Raw genomic sequence first — 19,228 nt, forward strand, 5'->3', positions numbered from 1 at the left:
TGCTGACTCCCGGGTGGGGGACCTCTACCTCCAGGGCTCAAGCATCTGACAGGAACTGCCCTTGGAACTGGAGAGGATGGGATTCAGGGAAGCCAACAGAAATGACTGTGACAGAGTTGGGGGACTGAGCTGGGCCTTGAAGGATAAGTAGGTATTCAGTCCGGGGGAAGTGGGGAGGCACTCCTGGGTGGAGGAGCAGCGCGGGCAGAACTCCAGAGATGTGAAGAGGCCGAGTCTGTTTTCAAGAGTCTGGTCTGGTCAGAAGGCAAGGTGTGTGAAGGATAGGGAGGATGGTGAGGCTGGAAAGAGATGTAGGGCTGGATGGTGGGGAGTTCCTACAGGGCCTGATGCCCAGGAAACACTTGCTGAAGGAAGGTAACTAAACAAAAGAGAGATTGTAAGAGCCAAGGATGGAGGCACTGATCACTTAGTATCCTTGAGCAGGTTTTCTCCTGCAACTTGGTCATAGAAGTCTTGAAGGCAGGGCGCCTGGGTGGCTCAGTTGGTTAAGCATCTGCCTTTGGCTCAGGTCATGATCTCAGGGGCCTGGGATAGAGCCCCGCATCAGGCTCCTGGCTCAATGGGGAGGCTGTTTCTCCCTCTGCCTGCCACTCCCCGTTTGTGCTCTCAAATAAAATCTTAAAAAAAAAAAAAAAAAAAGGTTTTGAAGGCAAGGCTGCCCAAAGCTGTGTGTGCTCCCTGCCCCACTCCTCCACTGGCGACAGGTAACCATCAACTGTTTCTTGAAGCCCAGAAACATGGATAGACCCCTGAAACACCTGGGGGCTCTTTCCTGGGGGCTTCTCTGTGGGCTCATCATAAGAGGTGGAGGGCAGACCGTTCAGTGGGTGGGTCATTCCCCAGCAGTAGAGACACACTAGGCCTATGAGACATCATTGGATAGAGTCCCTTGCTTCCATTAACCCAAGACTTCACAAGCCCTGCCCCTAGAATGTTTACTGCTCAGAATCCAGAGACCTCACCTTTAGGGAACAATGGGACTAAGTATTCCAGGGCCTTCTATTGGCAGGGCAGATGGGTAGGTGAGCTCCCTCTCCCCAGAGCTATCAGCTGGGTACCAAGGCTTGACCTTATGGATTCCCAGCAGAAGGACCTGAGCCTCCCTGGTGGTAAATGCCCTTCTAGTCCCCGCCTCTTGCCTTGTGCCCTTAGCAAGGGGCAGACACTCAGGGAAGAGCTTTTACATGGATGGGGGGGGGGGGGTAGCCCGTATGGAGGAGTGCTAAGCAGTTAAGATATACTTTCCTCTAGAAAACTACAGATTGAGGGCAGAGATTATGTTTCTCTACTGAACCGGGGGCGGGGGCAGGGTACGATGAATACCCTAGAAACATCACAGTTGAATGGGTAAGGGGTATGGTGGAATGGGATGGGACACTGGTGTCTAGACTTACTCTAGACTTACCTCTAGACTTACTTCCTTGATGGGCTTTGCCTTTATTTAATAAGTCTTCTACATCGGATGGATTGGATGGGTCCAGGGTTGGGAACAAGAGGCTTGACCAAGTCTGGGCAGGTCATGCCCCCTCCAGACCTAGCTTTCTTGATCTGTAAAGGGCTAGCAGTGGCCTGAAATCATAGCACTGACCGAATAAGAGAATGATGAGACAAGCCAATGAGGAGGGAAGGGAGGAATGGAGACAGTGGTTGAGTGGATGGGATAACTGATGACTGGGTTAGGGAGAGGCATAAGAAATAGCTCAGGTTCCAAGTTAGAGTTATCAGCCCACTTGCCTCTTTTTCTTTCTTGCCTTAGTGTGGGTCTCACTGTACTTCGGCTTCCTGGGGCTGTGTTCTGTCGTAACCGGTGGCTGCATTCTCTTTCTGCACTGGAGGAAGAACTTGCGGCGGGAAGAGCGCGCCCAGGAGTGGGTGGAGGTGATGAGAGCTGCCACATTCACCTACAGCCCGCTGTTGTACTGGATCAACAAGCGTCGACATTATGGCATGAACACAGCCATTAACACAGGCCCTCCCCCTACTGTCACCAAGACCGAGACTGAGGTCCAGAATGCAGATCCTCTGTGGGAGCTGGACATCCCCGAGAGCAGGAGCTCTGCTGCCCAAGACAGCAGTCCCAAGCCGGAGGTCCCCACCCTGCTACAACCTCCGCTGCAGCCCCTACCTTCCCCCATGCTGCCATCCCACACCAGTGACCCAGTTCCGATTCCCATCTTTCAGGAGGTACCCTTTGCTCCTTCCCTGTGCAACCTGCCCCCAATGCTGAACCACTCAGTCTCCTACCCTTTGGACACCTGTCCTGAAAGGAATGTCCACTTCCATTCCCTCCCCACTATGGCCCATGGAGACCACTGCTTCAGTACCAAGCCTCTCGCTTCAGAATTATAGCCTCCTCTCCAGGGTGGGAGCTGGAGGGACCGGGGGCAGGGCAGGAAAATACAGCTAATCCCAGGGAGGTGGGATTGACACAGAGGCCAGAGCCCATCTGGATGTCACATTATGAAAGACTGAAAAAAGCCCAAGGTTCCCTTGTGTCTCATTTGTCGTTAGAAGGGCAATGTCCTTCCCCTGTTTGATGGGGGCACTTTGCAAAACAGCTGAAGGTCGTAAATGGGAACTGGAGGGTTGGATGTGGGGTGAGACACCAATCAGTACACATGAGTTCACCATCCCTCTGTTCAGTATTTAAGACCAAAAATGTATGCCAGACTGTGGGCCAGGTATCCAGTGGTATTGCTGTTCTGTGGGACATTAAGCACAGCTGTCACCAGAGAGCGAGCTGCTGGGGGTGCATGAGCGATGGCAATTCACAGTGGCCGTGTCACATGTAAAACAAGTCACCGTGACATCCAGGAGCCATGCTGCATTGCTGGCTGAATCACATTCTTTATTAATATTGATGATGTACTGAGTTCTTTTACGGTTGTCTCCACATGTCTAATACAAGAAAACTGCCAAATGGACCTCACAATCCTCCACGTATAAAAGAGTTTCCAAGGGCATACTGTTTTCATGTTGCAGAGTTAGGTCTCAAATTCACATCTGCCTGGCATCAAGTTCTTGGTCTTCTCAGCATACACCATAGTGTCCCTTCCTGATGAAAAGTCCGGTTAGAAAACACGTGGCAAATGATTGTGTTTGTGTGTGTGCACATGCACATCTGCAGGGTATAATGAACTTGGACCATGGATTGGCTTAGGGGGAGGGCTGGTTATTGAACCCTTCAAAATTACACACAAAATGTATTTTTTTTTAAATCTTTCTCAAAGGGATCCATGGACCTTCCAAAAGTTAACATCCAGACTATATGGAGATATTTTTGTGCATTTTGGAAACAATCCTAAAAGGAGAGACAAAGAGAATACTGGTTATTTGGTCCCACTTTAAAGATAAGCAAGCCCAGGGGCGCCTGGGTGGCTCAATTGGTTAAGTGTTTCCCTTCAGCTCAGGTCATTATCCCAGGGTCCTGGGCTGGAGACCCCTTATCAGGCTCCCTGCTCAGTGGGAAGCCTCCTCCTTCCTCTCCCTCTGCTGCTCCCCCTACTTGTGCTCTCTCTCTCAAATATTAAATAAAACCTTAAAAAAAAAAAGATCCCAGCTCCATCCCTAGGAGATAAATTTTCCCCTTCACTTTGGGAATGAGGAAGTCATCTGACCATATTTGTAAATGAGTTAAGCTTTATGTTGTCTTCCTTGAAAGGAAATGCCACCCTGACCGGGTATGTTTGCTTATGTGTGTATGATCCTAGAACACCAGCAAACTTGTAGAGTTAATTTTTCTTATTCTTTTTTCTGTGTGTGAAAAAGCCCCAGCCCCTATATGACCATTCTCTTGGAATGGGTTTCACACACCCGCCCCCACCCGGTATAAGAAGGCAACGGAACATTCCTTGTCAACACTCTCTTCTACTGAATCTTAAAAAACAAACAAAATACCTCCAAGAAGCAAACAAAACAAAACAAAAAACCAACAAACCCTCAACCAGCCAACCAAACAAAAAAAAAAGACCCAAAACACAAACACCAATGAAGACCCAAGTGGAGCTTGGCTGATACAGAGAGAGGAAGGGACTCCCTCCCCGCTTAACCCACCCCCTCCAACCCCGAAGATGCCCAAGCAGCAGCCTTCTCTTCTTCAGGCTAGATGCTGCAGTTTTTTTTTTTTTTTTAAAGATTTTATTTGCCAGAGAAAGAGGGAGGAAGCAGCATAGGGGAAGCGGGCTTGCTGCTGAGCAAGAAGCCTGATGTGGGACTTGATCCCAGGCCCCTGGAATCATGATCTGACTTGAAGGCAGAGGCTTAACCAACTGAGCCATCCATGCGCCCCTAGATGCTGCAGTTCTTAAGGCAGATTCTTCACCATCTGTTAGTTCTTGCTTTAAAAAGGAGAGTCTATAAAAATAGGGATCAAAGTAGATTCTTGTTTTCTTAGTAATCGAAGGTATGGCGGGGGAGGGGGAACCATTAGTCACAGACACAGTGGGAGAAAAAGGAAATGTTTTATTTAGATAAATTAAAATAGCTGTATTACTGATATGAAATAAGCAAAGCTCAAGTCACAGACACCTTGAATTCACTCTCCACAAAGAAGCAAAATTGCTCAGACATTACCAAAATAGCTCCGCTAAAGCAAAGTAGATTTACATTTCTTAATATGAGAAAACAACAAAGGTAGGTTAGGTTCGTATAACAAACAATACACACTCTATATAAGTCTCAGGAATACCCAAATGTGTTCTGGTTTGGATACGAAAGAAGGGACCACATCTAGCTGGTGTTGGTAAGTAAGCCAATGAGGTGTGTAGCAAACAAAAGCTGTCACTAAAAACAACTCAACAGCAGCCCATTATGAGTATGAGCCCATCACAGTCAAAGTCTTCAACTGTGACCGGCAAGACCAGCAGTGGCAGGTGGGAGCATCGGAGTTCCATCCAGCAAAGCAACTTAAAATGAGGAAATGGCCGCAGGTGTAGGGTGTCCTGTCCTAAGTGCCGGGTCTGGTGCCCTTAAGAGGATGCTACCTTTTCCCCCTAAGTCAGGTTCTCTACTCCTTTGACTCTTCTCTTCCTAGAAGACCTTTTTGGTCCTCTGATTTCTAGGGAGGCTCTCGAAGTAAACATTATCCCAGAGAGTACAGGCAAAAAAAAAAAAAAAAAAAAAAAAAGGACCGAGAAGCCATGCTTTGGGTCACTAAGGAAAGCAGCAGGAGGAGCTGCCACGGTGAAAAGGTGAAAGTATTTAAAACAAACACCAAAATCCAATCTTCCTCTCAGAGCTGAGACGTGAGGCAAAGAGGCTTGAGTACAGCTCAAGTCACAGGTTAGGGAAGTTAAGACAACTTCCAAAGAAAACTCCCAAATTGTCACTGAAGAATAGGTTCGTCAAACTCTTTAAGCCAATGAATCTCCTCAACCTGGGACAAGAGTTCCAGATGCCCTCGTTCTGCCTGGAAGCTAGGGCAGTGGCACGGCAAGGATATTCACAGTCTGAGAGTGTGGCCGGAACACCTCTGCCAAAGGCGACAGGAAGTCCAGCGGGCTTCAGGACCATGCGAGCCAGATGAGCTCGAGGTGGGGGCAAACAGCTGAGAAACTGAAGAACAAAACTGAATTCTCCAGGTGGAACTATCTGATACAAAAGAAAAGTACAGACCACAAAGAGTTAAGGGGTCCTCAGAGTATCTGCCCATGAATAAGAATTTGAAACTAAAATGGACAAGCTACATTACCCTCAAGTATATTTCATATAAATCAGTTCTCAAAAAAATACCTTCCAGGTACAGACATACTATTTATGGTACAGTATATACAAATATAGCAGTATAATTCAATTTATTGCTAGAATTTTATTTGGTTGTTACAAAATCTGTAAGGGTATATATATTTAAAAGGGGAGGGGGTGTTCATGGAAGGCAGCCAGAAGAAAAAGAGTTGTCTTCAAGTTGCCTAAAGTGCCAGGCTAATTTTATGCTATATTTTAACCTTTCTAAGAAAGAGAAAGAGCTCAATAGGAAAAAAAAAAAAAAAAAAAATTTTTTTTTTTTTTTTTAAAGAGAGAAACACAAGCCATAGTGAGGTAAGCAGACACATTCATGGGAAAAGACTTCATCTTGCTTTAACTAAATGTTCATCCTTTCAGAAAAAAAAAATCAAAGTCAACATTAAACTGAACACCACATAAAGAAAAAACCAGCCCTTAAATGTTTGAAGGTGCTCAATGGCATCCCTGGGTAACAGGGCAACTTGGATGAAGTTAAAATGGAAACGAGCTCTACTAAAGAAGTCTGTGCCATGAAAGCTCTAGTTTCTCCCTGACTTGGTCTACAGAACAGTTAAGTTCCACAAAATTCTTCCTTTTGTGTTGCCCAAGGCCTGTTTCTAAGAACAGCACAGCACACACACACACACACACACACACAGGTGACACGGAGATGTGGTTCCTTCCAGTCTGGGGACCTTTTGTACCAGACCCATGGAAGCATTCAAAGGGAAGAGTATTGCACATGCTTGTTATGAGATTTGAAAAAACTTGCTACCATCATGTGATGCCCCCTGCTTGATACTGTTCAGCATCCTCTGGACAGAATGCCTCTAGCTCCTTGAGCTGACAACTGTAAGGGAACCTGACCTGATTTCATGTGCTGCATTTCACAGCAGAGCCCACAGAAGAACATACGAAGTTCTTCTTGGTAAGCCTCCAGGCGAAATGTCAAGGGGTTTCCGGGGTTACAATGAGGGGCAAAGCTATCCCCTAAAGCCCCACCTGGGTAGCCAGGTGGAGACAGTGAGCGGAGGAGCACAGACCTGCCATTCAGAATTGGAGGCTGGGCCTGAGGCGGCAGCCAGCTTACAGCTGAGAGAGGGTTGAGTGGGTGGGTGGGGGAAGACAACGTAGCTCACTCAGTGGGGAAAATGCAGCTCCCCACTGCAGAACTGTTTATGCTCATAAACCCTGAAATAGGATTAAAAGTGAGAAAAACCCCCAATAAGACTTGTCTGGTTCACAGGTTGGGATCAGCTGAGGGTACAGCAACAAAGAGCCAGACTCTTACTTTCCTGAGCCTGGAGGCAGCACAGTCCTGACAGGGTCACCTCCCCATATCTGGTCCTCCAGCTTCCAGGCCAAACCCCACAGCAGCACCTGAAGGAGGTACCTTAAGGAGACATGGACATAGTTTTAGCTGTTACCACATTAGTGATTTTTAATTAACAAGTCATTTGTTCACAGCCTGTTTCAAGCCATTCTTCTGACGTCCCACAAAATATGCACAATTCTTTCTTTCATTTTAAATATTTACAAACAGAAAAGGTCTAGCTTTTAAAAGAAGACATTTTCTGAGTCTGTATAAAGTGCAGCTAATTTAAGGCAAATTTAAGTGAAATATAAAAGGTGGCTTAGTCTCTCTATATACACATTTTCCAGTTTTAAAAGAGAAGGTCTCCTTCCCTAAAAAAAAAATTTAAAAAGGAAAGAGAAAAGAAAAAGAGGGCCTGACTTTTTTTTTTCCTGGCAATTTTGAAATTAAGATCTTATTGGCATTAGGAAATAATAGATTTCTGAATATCATATAGGTAAAATGGCCTTTTTTAAAAAAATAACTTTTCTTTATAGCTTTTCAAACAAGTTAAAAGGTGGCAATGTGTCTGCTACAGTAGTCTGGAGGACTGGAGGATCGATGGGTAAGTAAAAGGGTTGTTTGTGTTAGGTGAGTAGATGTTAGGTAGTCCTGGGTATATACCCATTTCTAAAATATGCCTGATGAGGCTAGACACCTAAAGCTACCCTTAGCTCCAGGAAAGAGTATCTTCCATCGTCATCAGAATCAAATGCTCTCAAAGTCTCTAGTTCTGGCACAGGAGAACCTAAGGAGTTCCTGATTTCCTGGTAGGTCAGCTTCCCATCCATGTCCTGGCCAGTCTTGTGGAATAAATCCTGAAGATCTGTTAAAAAGGAATTACAAAAAAATGTTTATGTCTATACATATAGCTAAATTTACTCAACAGTTTAAAAAGTAGTCTCAGTTGAATGCAAAGCACTAAAAGCTATTTTGTGGACTTTGTTTCCAAAAGGTAAGGCTTACTATCTCACTGAATCAGATGAATTCTTGACTCTTTAAGAATGAGAGGAACAGGGACACCTGGGTGGCTTAGTCGGTTAAGTGTCTGCCTTTGGCTCAGGTCCCTGGGATGGAGCCCCACATCAGGCTCCTTGCTCAGTGGGGAGCCTGCTTCTTCCTCTGCCTGTTCTGCCTGCTGCTCTCCATGCTTCAGTCCTCTCTCTGACAAATAAGTAAATAAAATCTTTTAAAAAGGAACAAGAGGAACACTGGAACTATCCTTCCAAAATAGAAGCAGTGACAGATAATCACAGAGAGAAATGAATGGGCTGGCATTCTCTCTGTCCACGGCTTTCCTTTTAGATTTGCCAGATTCTATTCTTCTGCTGAATGGGTAAAAAGGACTGGAGAAGCCTTAAAAGCTAATGATAGGAGCTGAGCCTGTAAAACAAACTATGGCATACTATTAGTCAAAACAGGGTTATCATATGACCCAGCAATTCCATTCCTAGGTATATACACAAAAGAAATGAATACATATCCCCACATCAACACTTGTACATGAATGTTCAGAGCTGCATTATTCCTACTAGCCAAAAAGTAGAAACAATCCACATGTCCATCAACCGATGAATGGATAAAATGTAGTATATCCATACGATGGAATATTTATTATTTGGTCATATAATGGAATGAAACACTGCTACAGGCCACAACATGGGTGGACCCTGAAAACATTATGCTAAGGGAAAGAAGCATGTTGAAAGAAGCATGGATACGAGGCTATGGATCATATGATTCCAATTATATGAAATACCCAGAACAGGCAAACCCAAATTTTGGTTGAAGGATTAGTGGTTGCCAGGGGCTAGTGGGTTGGAGAGTAGGGAGTGACGATTTAATGTTTAATGCGTACAGGATTTCTTTCCAGGATGATAAAAAATGTTCTGGAATTAGATGGTGGTGATGGTTGTACAACATGTGAATATACTAAAAACTGTGAATTATTTAAAAGGGTGATTACTATGGTATGTGAATTCTATCTCAATTAAAAAGAAAAGGCAGAAGACTACAGATCTCTTCGAAGTGATACATACAGTATATATAAAGCGTCAGGCACCTGTGTGCTATTTCTCTCTCTCCCACCTGAGAGAGTAGTATCACCCATTGATCTGTAGCTTCTTTCAGATTTCAAAGATATTATTTGAGTCAACCAACAAGACTGGACAGTTTCTATCAATAGTCTCTTCTGGTATTTTCTCCAAGGCCTCATAATGAACACTTAGGAAGGCTGATTACTTACATAATATTTTAAAAGGACTTGATTATGTCCGCACAGAATGACTTAATAGATTTAGTCTCTAATACTAGAAGATAGTCATGAGGCTTGTTTCTTTAGAATTCTTCCCTAAACCCTTCTCCTCTTTTCATTTAGTTAACCCCACACCTAGATTCTATAGGCCTCCTGCTGTTTGGTACTTAGGAAGAATGGAAATGGCCTGGGGGGATAAGGTGGTGAGCTTTTGAAGAAGGTCCTGCTTTCAGTCCTGAGACAGATCCAGAGAAGCAGCAGGAAAATCTCAAAAGCTCCGAAAGCCAGAAAAAGCAGGTGGGACTGCCTGCCACCAAGTGGCTAGCTGGAAAATGTTTTTTGTGTATATGGGGCATGAGCTTATAAAATTGGTAGTAGTAGTCAAATAAAAATCTTATTGCTGCTTTGGGTCATTTCAAAAGTATAGTCATCCAAAGTACATAATGCCTACGTTAGAGATTGAAGTACAAGTGTTAAGATGCCTATTTCTTAATCTGCTCTAATAGTCTCTCTTCCATTCATTCTCATCAATTCTTGATGTAATAAACAGCAAGTGGGAGGAGATACTTGTATTGAAAAATAAACAATTTAACACTCTCCTGTCTCCCCAGAAAATATAGAGAAAAAAAAAAAACTGGGGATAAGGGGAAAAAGTAATTGCATTTATATGGCAATATAAATGAAAGTCTTCTATGCTTTAAGCATTAATTATAGACTGTAGGTAATTCATTCACTTAACAAATACGTGTACCAGGCACTATGCTAGAGGCTGGGAGTAAAGTTAATTTTCTATCTTCCCAGGAAATTACATGTCAACAGAGTGACATGTGCTAAACAGGGGTAAATATAAAATATTCTAAGAGGGCATACACGGGAAGCACCTAATCCACTCCTAGGAGGTAAGATAATGTTTCCTGGTGGAACGACACCTAAGTTAAGGTGGAGAGCCCAGCGAAGGTAGGGGGCGGTGGGAATGGGAGATTTTACAGGCAGTTGGCAAATGCAAGATCAGGAGACTCAGCAGCACAATGAAGGACAGCACATACGCTGCTGGAGGCAAGGTAGACTCGTTTACTGCGAATCATCTCCTTCCTACTAATATTTATCTTTCTGATTTTCAGCCAAAGGACGCTCATTTTTGGAAGGCCTTAGCAAACAGGGTCAACTTGCACTTCCCTAATCTCACAGTGTTGTGGTTGCCTGTTTGCCTTCTCCACTAAACTCACATCTTTGAGGAGAGTGAGATCGTATCTTAAACTGTATCTTCAGTGCTGATCACTGGGCCTAATTAGGCACTCACTGAAGGAATGAAGGCTCTCTAATGCACTGGTTAAGAGTGCAAACTTCAGTGTCAGACTGTCTCCGTGTAAATTCTGCCTCAGTCCATTGTGTGCTCTGTGGACTTAGGCAGTCTTCCTATCGAGAAAAATGGGTGTAACACATGAAAATACTTATGTTCCCAGGACTGTTAACGGGATTATATGATGTGGCACAGTATATCAAATATCTGGCTCACAGGAAGTACTCAGTCAATGTCAGATAGGATTCTTTTTCTTATAAGTTAAAAAAATTATGAAGTTTTAGCTTTGAACATTTTCCCTATTACTCCATGGTATAAAAATTTACCTTCAATGCTAGAAATTCCTGGTAGGGCAATAGGTCTTAGCTGCGCAGCTTTCTCAGTTTGACCTCCAAGAGACTGTGGAAATTTTGGCGACGCCGACGGCTTTGATGTGAAACTCTGTACTTGCTCTGTAACAAACACATACTGCTGTAGCATCATCAAATCTGACACTATATTAAATGAGTTCTGAAGGTTACTTTTTAGGGCAATTGCGTATGTACTTAATTTAAGAGAAATAGTTGAGAATTAAGTAGCACAGTGACTACATGAAGCTCAAGGCATGGACTGAGATATGTTTTGTGGACAAGTGAAGATCAATCAGTATCATATAACACTAGGTTTAAGCTGTGGGAAGCCCATGGGAAACTCTTACAGTACAAGTTAGCATTTATAGGTTGACGTGCTAAGAGTTCAAGCTGCAAGTGAGAACACCACTGGATATTTCATATCCCAGGAGCCATACCATAAGCCTGATCTGGGGTATGTGCCACCAGATCAGCTGGTGTGGAAAGAGGGCTTTCATACGATTATGCAGTGTGATGTTAGAACAAGGCCTCCCATTGTAGTGTCCCCCATCCAAAAGAGAGTAAGAGAGGTTGAATGCTTTCCCCCAAATGAAAAAGTATTTGCGGGGAGTGGGGGTCAAGGCCAACCCAGTCCAGTTACATCCTTGGGGCTAATATTGATTAGGTATGTCCCTACCTAGAGCCAAGGGCCTTTCCAACTATGATCCTACTTATCGTTATTTGTTAATGGTTTTTCAGAAGGACTAATATTCATTTTTAAGTAAATTTTATGCACTTAGAGTAATGAAAAGACTCCGTAAACAACATTTAGGCCTGGTTTAATATACGCTATGACAGTTACATTTTTGCCTATAATTGGATGCAGACAGCATGGAGAAGTCTATTTCAAGCTAAACATTACCCATTCTTTCCTTAATAGACTGGAATACAAATCATGTACAAAATGGGCTTTTTCTAAATGAAACCAAAGTGTATCAGCTTCATGTCGATGCACTCAGGCATCATTCCCTCAGTTTGATCGGTCCTGCTACAACACCTTTCCCCACTCCCTGTGTGGGAGGCAAGCTGCCCAAGCCTGCGTGAAATATTTAGGAGCCAGCCCTGAGTATCTCACCTTTGTCAGCAGTGTCTGAAGGCCTGTTGCTCTCAGGTTTGTTTGTGAGAGCACTGATCAGCTGCAGTTTCTCTCTTAGCTTGGATACTTGAGAATCTGAACTATCTTCTTTCTGCCCAAAATAAAGATCACAAAAGGCTTAAGGTGGAAATAAGACCTTATCTGATTCTTCATTATATTCCCAGAGCCCATTTAGCATGTAGTGCTTGACTTCCAGTATGTTCCCTACTAAAAGTAAAAAAGAATAAATCAACAAATACTAGAGATACCTTTGGTACTCAGAGTTGATAAGGGCCTAGCAGGATTTGAGGCTAGACCATTAAGGGGAACATTATGCGACAGATGACCTGGTTCACTGTGAACATTTGGCTGATGGGGGAAGGCATGCATGTGTCAGCAGTAAAGGAAATGTACCCTTGCTCAGGTGGCCATGCAACACCCATTTCCTAAATGAGTAGATATTATTTTCTAGGAACTATTTCACACTAAATAATTTTCCTGATATCTTACTTCACCTTGTGACTAGACAAATTTAGGAACAGCATTATACTCTTATCACCTTAAGAAAAAAAAACAACCAATCCTGGCTTTTCCTTCTCTCCCCCCACAGTGAGGATTCAACTGGTGGCAGGAACTGCTGAAAACATGCAAAAGGAACTGCAAAATTCCTAATTCATTGATTTACTTATATCTTTTTAAAAAGTTTCTTCTCTATGCCCTTTCTCATTCCCAGGATGATCCAAGTGGCATATAAAAAATACATTTAATTGTTTAAAAAAAAATAGAGAAGTCTGGTTTTATGAGGCTTAGGCTTTTTAAACTGCTCAGTCTAGTGTGAAACATCCTGATCTTATATTCAATTAGACCACCGACTTATTACATGTTTCTTTTATTTAATTATTTCTCTCTGATCTTTATTTCTACTCTCATAATTACTATATAGAAGACCACTCTTGGTTTATTAAGGAGCTAATATATGGACACAGGTGACTAAAGCTAGGTACTAAATACTTGAATTACAAAGAAATTTGAGAGGAATTATATCCACTTGGGATGCTTAGATGAGGGATGCTTAGGACAAAGGGACCAACACACTGGGATGACAGTTTAAAACACAAAGAGTCTGAAAACAAAACCAGGAAATTTAGGCAAAAAATGTATAAGAGCTGCATATGATTCTGAGGTTTACTATTAAAATCTGGACCGTTGCTGATATCATTATGAATCTCCAGCAATAACCACCTGTTACTGTTTGAGCTCAACATTTACATATGGATCTTTGGTTTTTCTTGTCATTCCCCAGGTGGATTATTTTTATTCATTTTTGTGCAGAAGCAGTTAGAAAATTCAACAAAAGCCTAGCTCACAAAGCATTAAAATCTTAATATATCTAGACTATATGAAACAGTTAAAGAAGAACGAATAGAGATGGAAAGTATTACATTGAAAACTGCCTGTACCTATGGTTCATTTCCAAGTGCATTTCCTCTGAACCTCATATCCTTGAGCTCCTCACATACAATGGGCATCTCAGATGGTATTTTAGTCACTCAGCCACAATCTTCCTGGCTTTTACTTTATCCTAGTCCATATCTTATAATATTAACACTCTAATCACAGAGAATGTTGCAAATAAACTTTCTTTCCTGGGATATCAAAGCATATCACAGATTGCCTTACCTTGACAATCTATCAGGTAAGAACTTAAAAAAACAGGGGAAGGGACACAGTGAAAGGAACGGGCTGGGGCTTAAATGGACTATGTATGTACTGAGTCGGCAAACTAAAAATAAATGCTGATCAGACACCAGTTTTCAATGATCTCCACCTCTATTCTTTGTCATGAGTACAGATAATTTACTCTCTTAGATGAAGTCATTTCCTGGGACGCCTGGGTGTCTTAGTTGGTTAAGTGTCTGCCTTCTGCTCAGGTCATGATCCCAGGGTCCTTGGATGGAGTCCCACATCAGGCTCCTTACTGGGGAGCTTCTCCCTCTCCTGCTTGTGCACTCCCCTTCTCTCTCTCAGACAAATAAATGAATAAAAAAATCTTAAAAAAAAAATTCATTTCCTTAGGGAAGCTTTCCTGGTCCCTGCTAACATCTTCATCATACCCTGTATTTTTCCTTTGTAGCACATATCATATTCTTGCTTAACTAATTATCTGTTCAATTAGGTATTAATGATTTTCTGACTTTAAGTTCTACCAAAATAAAGGTCTCATGTCTGTCCTGTTCACTGTGGTCACCCCAATTCCTTGCAATGACCAGGCACAGGGCAGATGCCTGATAAAATACTCTCTTGTTCACTAATATACTAATTTACTTATCACTTTGTCTTGAAGTTGCAGCCAATGGGAGACCAAAGTGCTCATTTTGAGAAAGAAACAGTAGCTCAAAAGCACAAAGATGCTGGTGTGGTTTGTTTTTAAGTGACCTCTATCCTCCATGTGGGGCTTGGACTCATAATCCTGAGATCGAGAGCTGCCCGCTCTACCAACTGAGCCGGCCAGGCACCCTTCAAAAGCATGGAGATAATACTGCATCATTTTTACCTCAAAATAAGCCCCCCTTATATACCTTGATGCTTTGGGTTTTTAATGTATCTGGTTTGTTGGTCACTTGATGCAAGGACTCTCTTTTCAGAGTGGTGGCTCTTTCATCCATCTTAAAGGGTAAAAACAACAAGATTAAAGGCAAACATTACAACTTAAACAACATCTAACACTTTTAAAACAAACTGGTCAAACTTCTTTAAAGGTTCTCAGAGCACTTTCAACAGAAATACCAGTAGGTGAACGAGAGGGGAGGGAGAAATGTTGCTGAGATACAAAGCTGAAACTGGTGCTCACAAACCTTAAAACTTCTGAAGCATAAACAGTGAGAGGACTTACACCCAGAAGCATGCTAGGTAGGATGCTGCTGGAAGACACAGCAGGACAAATGGTACTACCAACAATTTCCTCTCTGGAGGAAAAAAAAGTGGAGAGGAGAGGGACAGGACGGGCAGTTTGGGGCAGAAAGTCCTCACTGTGAGCCTTGAAATCCTTCAAGGCCTACTAACTCATAAAATCACCCCAAATTCCTAGCCCTGACTTAGCTGAGTTCAAAAGTGCTTTTTAAAATAAGACTCCTTGGGGCGCCTGGGTGGCTCAGTCGTTAAGCGCCCGCCTTCTGCTCAGGTCATGATCCCAGGGTCCTAGGATCGAGTCCCGAGTCAGGCTCCCTGCTCAGCGGGAAGCCTGCTTCTCCCCCTCCCTCTGCCCCTGCTTGTGTTCCCTCTCCTGTGGTCTCTCTCTGTCAAATAAAGAAAATCTAAAATAAAATAAAATAAAATAAAATAAAATGAAATAAAATAAGGCTCCTTTAATCTTCCCAGCTTTGCAGTATATGACACACCTTTGTAAAGCAGGAGGGGGAACAGGTCTTCTGATCCCACCCTCCAAGCAAGCTGCCACGGCTCCACTGTGCCTGAGCAGGCTCACAACCTGATGTCTGGGTGTCGGGCTTCAATTTTCCTCGTGGGCTTGCTTCTAGCTCTGCTACTTTCCTCCCATTTATGGTACAATTTCTTGTTTTAGGTTTGCATTTCTTTACATATGCCTGTGTCTTTGCTGCAGGACATCTTTAAGGGTGGGGCTTGCAGCTATTTAAAAAATAATCCCCGTGGAGGGGCGCCTGGGTGGCTCAGTGGGTTAAACCTCTGCCTTCGGCTCAGGTCGTGATCTCAGGGTCCTGGGATCGAGCCCCGCATAGGGCTCTCTGCTCAGCAGGGGGCCTGCTTCCCCCTCTCTCTCTGCCTGCCTCTCTGCCTACTTGTGATGTCTCTCTGTGTGTCAAATAAATAAATAAAAAATCTAAAAATAAAATAAAAATAATCCCTGTGGATCCCAGCACAAAGTCCATATGAAGGGGATTAAAAAGCACACATTTTATTGACAATAACATGAAAACCAGTAAAACCCACGGTCTGCCAGCATCAGTGACTTAGGTTACTTAGTATGCTTGTGTAAAATGAGAGGATGGACTCAATGATCTCTCAAGTGGAGGAGCTGGTCTGGTCTGTTTTAAATGGCTTTCCTGTGTTACATGTAAAAGGTTCACCCTAACATGCAGACCAAGCAGGATAAATCTGAAAGTCAAGTTCAGGCTTAAAGCAATGGCAAAAGATTCTTTAGTCATTGTCACTGTCAATGCTCCCACCCTTACCAATTTATTAAAAAAGAGCAAGAAGACCTCCCTTGGAAGTATGTGCCAGAGCTTCCGCACCAGACTGGTCACTGGTAACATGACAGGAGGCTTGTCATTCCTGCCAATGACTTGTGGTGTGGCCCTGGCAAGCCATGCAACTCCTCCTTCACACCTCCCTTTCCAGATCAGGGCTAACTCTGCCTGTGCTACTCTTTATCACAAAGCTAGTGTGAAGCATGGTATGAACACGTAGCCTCTCAAACATGCCAGGGGACTGGATCTGGAAAGTCTGTGGAGTGTCATCCACGTACAGACAAAACACACTGCCACACAGAACATATCACAAAGGATCCAAAAAGGCTTACCATGCTGAGGGACAGGTTCACTTGCTTTTCTACCTTGCTCACAGCAACAAGATCTGTTTCTATCAAGTTGATTCTCTGGGTAAGGTTACTGACTGTCTCATTCATCCCCTCGAGTTTAAGATCATTCTGCCTCTGGTACCCAACTAGGGCACTGTTTACCTCCTCTAAAGAGTTGTGAAGGTAGAGGATATCCTGGAGTGGAAATAAATCAAATTGTGGAATCCAGCTAAAGACATACACTCGACAAGCAGGCCAGGAGCACTAAACAACCATTACTATGTCACGTTACTGAAGTAAACTCCTTTTCCTGGTTTAGACCATTGATTGTCTGTCTTGGCTTTGTTCCTCCACTCTAAATTGCTCCGAGTCACTCCCTCTGGAATTGTTTGACCTCAGCTAGACAAGAGGGGAAAGGGGACTACCTACATGATTCACTCTCTGGTCCCAGAAAGCTGAGAGCTTGGAAATTGATTTCCCAATGTTTACCTCACCTGCTGGCAGGAAAGCTTGCTGGGTTATTAACTGAAACGCCTATTAACCTAATCTGTCAGAACAAAACTACCTTAGGAACAATACCAATTACCGAATTGGCTCATGTAGCAAAACCATAACAAGTAGTGCATTATTTAGTACAAGATTCAATTATTTTTATTGACATCCTCTAGTACTGATCGCCACTTAAAAAGGAATGATGACTATAGGTTTTAGAGGGCATTAAACTCAGGACAGGAATTCTTCTTAGTGAAGACTGCCTTTATTCTCTTTAATGTGATTCTGAATTCAATAGCGTTTTCCCTCCTCTTGTCTTTAGAAAATCTTGACTTCCAGGGATATGCTTTCCAACATTTTAGAAATGTTAACTTGCCCAGATTGTTACTTTTCATAAACAGTTTCAGGATAATGTGGCTATCCTATGTCTTCCAAGATGTGAAAAGGAATTTACTCCACTGATTGACATGCAGGGGAAAAAAGCAGAGTGCCAAAGAAGAGCCAGGATGGCATCTTGGATTCCTAAGATAGCAAAACACATTGCTGTCTGCTCAGCTCTCAGGCAGGCAAATATATGCCTGGGATGAGGCGTGACAACACTGAGCCCAATTATTCAGGCAGCCCCCAAAGTCCACTGTGGGCACAGGGAGTTAAGCCAGAAACAGAAAAGTACCTGTTTCAAATTCTCACTGTAGGTTTTATTGTCAAATTCTGATGTAGCCGAAGGTGATGGAATGAGCTGGTTGCTTCCACTTGTCTCTTTCAAGAAGTGCCGATTCTGTTAACAGAAATGGAGGTTAGTATAGGCAACAACTAATTACCAGGCCTACTTAACCATCTGGGATGGTCCGAGGATGTTCTAGTTTCCCAGAGAGGGCATTCACAGATTAATCAATAATTATTTCCCAGGAGTCTACAGTGTGACCAGTCTTGTCACTGGTCACAGTGACAGACTGTGGGGCAGCAGATTCTTTTGGGAATGCCAGCCTGAAGCATGGACTGGACCAGCAGCACCCAGACACATCAGGGAACTGAGATCTGCCCAGTCTGTTTCTTGTCTCTGAATGGAATGAACTCCCCAGAACCAGTCCTTCTCTCCTCTATTACCTATACTCCCAGAGAAACTACAGAATCACTAGAACCTCCCAAGGGCCAACTCAGTCTGGACCTGGCTAGTGTCATCACTTCCCCAGGACTAAAGAGGTTTGTGCACTCAAGGAATAGCCAGTCATGTAACCACTAGCCTTGGGCTCTAAGTACAACAACCAATCATATACATTTTTCATTTTTCAGCTTTTACAGCACATGCCAAGATTTATGTCTGAGTGTTACCCTTCCCTTCCCATCTCCTTCCCACTGCTAAAGTCTCTCTTGGCAGAGACTGAAGTATAACACATTGATATACACTTTTTTCCTCTAGTGGAAAAACTCTGGATGGCTTAATCTTTCAGAGCTCGTATCTATGACTTAGTATAAAATGTGCCAGTGGCAAGGATTACCATTGGCAACCATGGAAGTTTAAAAGACGCAGATTTAATTATACCAAAATGCAATTAGGGAAAATAAACAGTTTTCCCTGAAATTTGAAATCTTAGACATTTATCAATCCTGCTTTTGTAAGAAACAAAAGGCAACAATAAAGAAAAAAGAGAGGTGGGAGAAAAAACCCAATGGTCTAGAGCTGAATTTTTGACTTAGGAAACACATGTATTTTAGAAAATATTTATTACTTTGAGAAAATGCTCAAGATATTAACATAAGAGTAATGAAAAAATTATTGAGATTATTATGTACCCCACTGTTACTCAGCAGCAGAGGTAGAACTGGAATCCAGAGTGTCTGAACACTAGCTCAATGTCTGTTCCTCTGGGTCAGCCCCATTAAATATCAGTGAGGAGTACCTGTTTTGAAGAAATGAAAACCCCCTTCTAGACCTTCTGGAGCTCTAATATAACCCAGATCTCCTTGGTACAAATTGCCCAGTTTAAACTTAAAACTCCAAAGCTGGAAAAGAGTATGTGGGCTAGACCTAGAAATTAGTGGAAAAGCTGGGGAACTTTTGTGTGCCTT

At 43.1% G+C, this 19,228-nt stretch overlaps 2 protein-coding genes across 5 annotated transcripts in view; one reads left to right on the top strand and one right to left on the bottom strand.

Annotated features, from left to right (window-relative positions):
• Window positions 1-1,017: 1,017 nt before the first annotated feature.
• Window positions 1,018-2,496, top strand: TEX38 (testis expressed 38). 2 transcript variants are annotated; one of them, XM_032877694.1, is made up of 2 exons: window positions 1,018-1,039; window positions 1,778-2,496. In XM_032877694.1, the coding sequence occupies exons 1-2, from the start codon at window positions 1,036-1,038 to the stop codon at window positions 2,368-2,370; spliced, it is 597 nt and encodes a 198-aa protein (XP_032733585.1). In that variant the 5' UTR covers window positions 1,018-1,035; the 3' UTR covers window positions 2,371-2,496. The 2 variants fall into 2 exon arrangements, with proteins under 2 accessions (XP_032733585.1, XP_032733586.1); XM_032877695.1 differs by having other exon boundaries at window positions 1,037-1,130.
• Window positions 2,497-7,153: 4,657 nt separating this feature from the next.
• Window positions 7,154-19,228, bottom strand: part of EFCAB14 (EF-hand calcium binding domain 14) — a 35,396-nt gene continuing 23,321 nt past the window's right edge. The window contains exons 6-11 of one of the 3 annotated variants that reach the window (XM_032877688.1): window positions 17,832-17,936; window positions 16,670-16,861; window positions 14,694-14,780; window positions 12,115-12,226; window positions 10,977-11,102; window positions 7,154-7,922 (exon numbers count right to left, since the gene is read on the bottom strand). In XM_032877688.1, coding sequence (XP_032733579.1) covers window positions 7,747-7,922; window positions 10,977-11,102; window positions 12,115-12,226; window positions 14,694-14,780; window positions 16,670-16,861; window positions 17,832-17,936 — 798 coding nt within the window. In that variant the 3' untranslated portion in view covers window positions 7,154-7,746. The remainder of the gene's footprint in view (window positions 7,923-10,976; window positions 11,103-12,114; window positions 12,227-14,693; window positions 14,781-16,669; window positions 16,862-17,831; window positions 17,937-19,228) is intronic. The other 2 variants (XM_032877689.1, XM_032877691.1) reach the window with 2 other exon arrangements.

Source organism: Lontra canadensis, unplaced genomic scaffold (assembly GCF_010015895.1).
Source record: "Lontra canadensis isolate GAN:19392208 unplaced genomic scaffold, GSC_riverotter_1.0 scaffold60, whole genome shotgun sequence".
Lineage (NCBI taxonomy): Eukaryota > Metazoa > Chordata > Mammalia > Carnivora > Mustelidae > Lontra > Lontra canadensis.

What these genes read in the sequence shown, in the direction of transcription:
- TEX38 (XM_032877695.1), top strand. Translation starts at nt 1,094, where the DNA reads ATGGATTCCCAGCAGAAGGACCTGAGCCTCCCTGGTG. An exon ending in GGACCTGAGCCTCCCTGGTG is followed by an intron (nt 1,131 to 1,777) that starts GTAAATGCCCTT and finishes TTCTTGCCTTAG; the next exon opens with TGTGGGTCTCACTGTACTTC.